This window comes from Hesperophylax consimilis, chromosome 14 (genome assembly GCF_061612785.1).
Source record: "Hesperophylax consimilis isolate HC1 chromosome 14, BYU_Hcon_1.0, whole genome shotgun sequence".
NCBI lineage: Eukaryota > Metazoa > Arthropoda > Insecta > Trichoptera > Limnephilidae > Hesperophylax > Hesperophylax consimilis.
The window spans coordinates 22,735,542-22,742,234 of record NC_142849.1 but is presented as its reverse complement, the minus strand read 5'-3'; the positions used below and the strand labels follow the sequence as shown (position 1 = coordinate 22,742,234).

The window sequence follows — 6,693 nt, the reverse complement described above, 5'->3', positions numbered from 1 at the left end:
CTAAATATAATTTTAATGTTTTTTCTTTGTAATAACACAGTTGGTTTTATAACATTATTTTTTAATAAATTTGTATTAACTCAAAAAAAATTGCCACAGTTTTCTCTAATAGCTCATATCCTTAGTAGTTAATATTTGCAACATATAGATTTTTTTTATTCATTTTAGCTTATTGATTTTTAATTTTAATTATTATTTTTAAAAAAGTTCAGTGTGTAAAAGGTTGCATATCAGTTCCACCAAATACAGACAGCTTAAATAAAATTACATAATGTCTTGACAATTTGAATAAAATTAACTAATTTCTTGTTGATTTTTCCTCTTAGCTTACATAATATTTATATAATTAAAAAATAATGCAAAAACGTTTTCGTTGTAAATATAATGTACATTTTACAGACAAAAAATATTCACAGATCTCGTAAAAAACACATTTTTATGTTATTTATGAATCATTATAAAAATTAAGTTTACGAATTGTGTGAAAAAAATGAATTATTTTTTATTTAATTATCATTTTAGATGACTAGCTTCCTGTCAGTTTGTTTGTCCGTGGCATTCATTGGCTTGTGCATTGCCGATGGAAGCCCAGTTTACCAAGGACCCAACTCTTATCCTGCAGATCAACCAGTCTATACACCGGTAACTATTCTTAAATTATCTAACATTAGTTTTTGCTCGTGTCATTTTAAGTTAACAGGTCAACAATCATAATTGAGCAAACGCTAGGTTATATATATATATATATATTTTTTTTTTTTTTTTAAAGAAAGACAAACATTCCCAGGTTACGAATAACCCAACAATGTTTGAAAATCTCCTACTACCACCACAGAAAGCCGAAAATGTTGCTTGTGTTGTGATGGAGGACTTAGCCAGCCGAGGAATCGAACACGCGACGCTCGGGTGAGACCCAAGCGCTATGCCCACTCAACCACTGACCGGTCAAAATATAAATAGCAACATTACAATTTCGGATCGATAAGCGTAACGAACAATAATCTTTACCGATTTACCGGTCACGGTCGCGCCGTTGATAGCCAGACCGATAGTGATAATGCAATAAATTAGAAAACGACATACTCAAGCACACGGAAGTATTTTCTATGAAATGACATTCCTAAACGTCAGACGGCTACGTGAAAGTTTAAAATACAAAAAAATTGACAGTGTCCAATTAAATTATTAGTTTAACATAACAAATTGACAGCCCGCATGTACTTTTTGACACTAAAAAGGAAGTTCATTAGTTCATGAGGTGTTTAGTCATAACTAACAACCTTTGCTTCTCCAGGATGGAACGTAATCAATTCATCGTGTCTTAGATGACTTACAAGTCTATGGGACGTGTACATGATTTATTTCAATTCTAAGAGCTTAGTTAGTTTACCTCCATTCATTGATAAGCCAGTTATTTTGTAAAACCAACGATGTTTTCAAAAAAGTTGTGCATATAGACAGCTTATCCGACACCTCGGAGGCCGCGCTAAAACCAGCGGCTTTTGTCTACCTACTGAGGGAATCATATTCTGACCGTGCTCGCAAATATCGCTAACTAACCATTGCAGACGAAATACATCCATATCGTATCTACGTTGGGCTTTATTGATCATTTCATGGAAACCTTTGATTTTTTTAAGACTATGATAATAATATAAGCTTTTAAAATAACTTAACCCAATCTTTATAGTTCAAGTGGTGTTAGAAAGCATATAAAGAGATGAAATTTCTTAAATTGTTTTGTGTTCGGTCGCGTTGATGGCATTGAGATTATGTACTAGCTACATTTTCACTTGCGATCGTTTAGATTTTCTAGCAATAAAATGACTAACATCTAACAAATTGGCGCGTACAATAGTCTCAGTATAGGACTTCATTACTCTAATATATTATTTTTTGTTTTCATACAATACATGTAAGAACGAGAATTTTTCGATGATGACGGAGAGTTCTATTCACGAAAATACTAGCTGATAAAATAATGATAGTTAAAATTTGATTAAATTCATTGTTATTATGAGTTTTTGATTGATTTTTAATGTTATTTTCTTCCAGGACACAGCAGTATCAATCTCTCCTTCATCAATCGCCCCTCAAGTGTACCCTTCAGGGGCTCCCTCCACCGCAGAACCTCTCGGATACCCATCCGAAGGTTATCCAGAAAACTATGCTTCCTACCCCGGATATGAAACAGGATACGGAGTACAGAATGGGTAAGAAACCCTTTAAAATACAACCTCATGACGACATTGCAGGTTAAATAAAATTGCAGCATTTAATTTTTTGTGATTTTTTTACTCGCCTTTTTCTGTGATATAATTTTTTGAGAAATACTTGAGTTTAAATCAATCTTATTAGTAATTGATATTCTTCATATTTTTCGGAATATAAAATGTCATTAAATACCGACTTACGAGTTATTAAATTGCCACCCTTTGATAAATGTATCCAACCTTTTTTAAATAAGTTTTACTGATAAATTTTGGTTCAAAACATCAAAGACATCAATGACGTACTTACCTTATTTGATAAAAATCTAGCTTTTACTCTGAAATCATTTTAAATTACAGTTTAAGGTTACCATAAGTCTTTGAAATCTGAAAAAGCTCAGATTTAAATCCAGGTAAAATTCCAGAAACCTATGGTCCCAATGACAATATACTTTGTTAGTTAAACTTTTATGATAGGTTAGACTAGACCCTCGTTTAACGGTGAGATTAGGTGCTTACAATTTTTTAGTAGGTAGTCGCTAATTATGGAACATATATAGCGTTCCACTGCTTGTGCATAATCTTCAGGGATAAATAACTATTTTTATTCTTACAAAATGAAGGTTTTTGTAAATCGTGTAGCGAAGGTTAGAATCCTTAAAAAATGTTAAAAGGAATTTGTTTACTCAATTCTTAAAACCTTAAATCTAATAAATACATCATTCAAAATATGAGGGAACCTTTTCTAATTTTTTCTCAGTTAAGTGGGATATGCAAATGCTCCATAACTTACGAGCTTAAAATATTGATTAATTTTTTCTCTCTGAATTGAATCTCTTTTTTTAATTAAAAAGTGGATCAAAGACTTTTTAATTTATCGTTATTAAAAGTTTATTACATTCTTAGTAATTAAAGATTTCAAGGTGAGATAGTTCTACCATTGTCCTTATCGCTGAAAGCCGAAGATACTTTCCTTCAAAAATTCCCCAAATCATTTTTTTTTAATTACTGTGATTACTTTGTAATAAAATACTAGTGCCGTTGCGCCTCAGTAATTAAAAAAAGGTAATTTCATGTTAATTAGGGCCATTGCGAAAATCAAAACAATGATTTAGCAATTAAGTCCTATAAAAATACTGATTATATATTTTGTCTCCTCGTAAAATACATGAACTAATTCGTGTTTAATATATTTTTGTTTTAGATATGAAGGATACTTGGTTCCCTCTTCCTACGGTCAGTTGGCTGCAGATTCTGAACTTGGACCAGTGACTTATTTATGGAGCTTGATGCCATACCCATCGGTAAGATAATAGTTCATATTAAATAACATCCAAAGAGGACAAAATGCTACATAACTCTGTTTCAGGCATACACTTCTTGCTTCATTCACATTCATATATATGGTCTCATACGTACATATCATTGTGTTATTCTGAATCTTGATATTGCCCGCCTTAAGTGTCCAATACACTTGATAGTTCCGTGTCTTCCTTGGGCGTAAATTCTTCCGACATACACTTTCGCGTTTTGTATACCTACTACTTACATTATGTTAAAACGGAGCTCCTTGTTCAAATCATTGAAGCGTCCATTTATTGGTCTCTTTTATTATGCTTACATCTGGATTTCTTTCTATGTATGACCATATATGACTGTGCAACAAATTTTGATACACTGTCATACGTGGTTTTCCCACACATAAGCCTGAGGGATCTTAAATTAATAGCAATCCTTTCTCTACGAGTATCTAAATTCCATATATCAGGGTTAGTATCAGTAAATCATTGTGGTCAGTATGAGTACATCCTTGCTTCTTTGACAACTTTCAACGCACTTATAATATATAAACGAGTTGAAAATTATGTACAAGTCGGCGAAAATGAATATTATTTACCTGGCCAATAGTACCCAACGACACTACATTTATTTTTAAAAGCAATTTAACTGTATTGAAGTCGTTCAATTTAAAATATACTTGTTGTGAGTGCTTTGAAAAGTGCAAATTGAATTCAATGCAATGGGAATGCTGTTAACTTATTGCGTTTGTGAGCAGGTGGCGTGAAACTAGTATAAATGAATCTCATTAGAAAATAGCGAATAGTGAGGATTCCGATTTAAAAAAAGCGAACGCTTTTTGAACATTTATTTCCATAAACTGTCGATTTTTCAATTTTCCACGTATTCAACGAACGCCCAGTACCCGCTTATTTATAAGAAAAATTCACTGTGTGGCGTCACTTTAATGAAATAACATTACTAACTTGTTTACATTACAATTTAATAAAAAGATATAGATATAGTATTCTAAAAAATAATTATACCAATAACTTTCTACCTACAGACAAAAAACATAACCGGTATTCGAACTAATTTCAAATTAATTATTGTATTATTAATAATGATTTTATTAATATTAATATAAAATAATAATAACTTTGTTTACAAAAAATTTAATCAAAATAATTGACATAAAACAACGAACAAACCGTTATTTTGATTAAATAGTGGTGTAAACAAAGTAATTATTGTTTTTATAAATTTAAAATTTGCGATTGTTGAAGAAGTATATTATTTCGTCTTAATTTAGCAAAACGGCTAGCGGTCAATGTTACGTTTTTTCTGTTTTTTGACATTTGATATATTATTTTTTATGGCATGTTAATAAGTATAATAATTTTGCAATTGGATTGTTATAAAATTAGGAGAGATTAATTTGATTCCATTTCTTAAAAGTTTTTGATATTCTTGATAAACTTTAACATTTTTTATGAACTTGCTTCAGTATATTGTATGCATAATATTATATTATATCTTGCATATTATTCATGATATTTGACTACAATGTAGTATAAAAACATACTTACTGCGAGGTTTTTGTTGAACAACAAAAATAACAATGAAAAAAATTCTATTTATTGTTTTGGTGTTTAATTCGTAGAACTCCATTTAATTTTTTAAATAAATTTAAAATAAATCAAATTTAATAATGTTATAATAATTATTAAGTTCTGCAAGTATTTCTGTTATTTTTACAGTTTTTAATGTGACAGTTGTTTCGGCTTTTAAGGCCATTATCAAACTTTACAAAAAAAATATTTATTTTAAATTTATTTAAAAAAAAAAAAAAAAATTCTATTGAACAAAGCAAAAAACTTTTACATTTATGGAATACGCCAAGTCTCAACATTTCTTCCCAATAATTTGCAGTAAAACTTTTTTTTTCTTTGCAGACTGTCCTTCACTACATCGGAAAGATCGTTGTCTATGCGGCAGCCGGTGCTGGTATCGCCGCCATCGGAGTTTTGGCAGTACTTGCTGTGTGCACATTCACCCCATTCTGCACCCTTAGCTTCAACGGTCTCGACACGCACCAGTTCAAGGAGGAGGTCAGATCCATGATCACCCCTGATCGCATCTCAGCTGCCAGCAAATTTGTACGGGAAGCAATCACTAAATACAACGCCATGCAAGACAAAACAGCGAGGAGACGCTGAGAATAATATTGTTTTAGTTTTATAATGGTTTAAAAGATGAAGAATATAAAATGAATATAAGTGCAGAAAAAATATTTCGTTAAACAGAAAGCATCGGATGTCATGTAATTTTTTTATTATTTAGTACAAATTTGCTTGAGTTGGGTGTCTTCTGCATGGCGATATCCAATTAATGTACGTATGTATGAATGAAGTTAATTCTGCATTCGTAAATTAATTGATAAAGTTGATTTGTTAGAGTTATTTTCGTAAGATTTTTATATTTATATTATGATTGAGATCTTTATACCGTGACATGTTTGTATCAGTATGACGATTTCAATTATTGATTGTACCGCATAATAATAAATAAAAAAAATAAAAAAGAACAATGTTTTCATATTTTTATCTGAGCTTATTTGTTGTTTTCTTTGCGTACGCTCAGAAAAATTACTGATAAAAAATATTGCTAATTTATTAAAAATCTCTTCAAATTATTCTTTATTAGGCTTTAAACGAGATTACAGGCTCTTAACGAATGGATTGATTGGTTTCATGATAAACTTTTAGTAAAATATCAAAGAATTGTTACGATTTCGTAACACATGTTCATAAAAACACTAAAATTTTCGCACTTACTATATATATATTTTTCTTTATTGATTAAGACATACACAGTACAATAAGATACAGTTAAGAATATTTTTCGTTATTACATAGTTGTAATACCTATTACATATGTCCATAAAATATCATTACATAATTACGCCTGATATTGTTGTAAAAGGAGTGTGTGTGGAGAGAAAAAATAAATTGAAATCAAGAATTATAATATGCTCACGAATTGCATTTTTCTGTTCATATATAGAAGTTTTGAAAAATGAAGCGAAAATATTTTTGAAATATGTCGCGCTAAGAAATTTAATAAGTTATTTTTGAATGTTAGAAAGGAATCATGAAAGATGTCTATGTCTAGTAATTTTTCGTAGTGGATGTAAGTTGTAATT

At 30.2% G+C, this 6,693-nt stretch overlaps 1 protein-coding gene across 1 annotated transcript; it reads left to right on the top strand.

Moving 5' to 3' along the window:
* Positions 1-522: 522 nt before the first annotated feature.
* On the top strand, positions 523-5,707 carry LOC149418072 (uncharacterized). The gene is made up of 4 exons (XM_089639886.1): positions 523-642; positions 2,056-2,213; positions 3,415-3,514; positions 5,444-5,707. Exons 1-4 carry the CDS (start codon positions 523-525, stop codon positions 5,705-5,707), a joined length of 642 nt encoding a protein of 213 aa, XP_089496012.1.
* Positions 5,708-6,693: the final 986 nt, after the last annotated feature.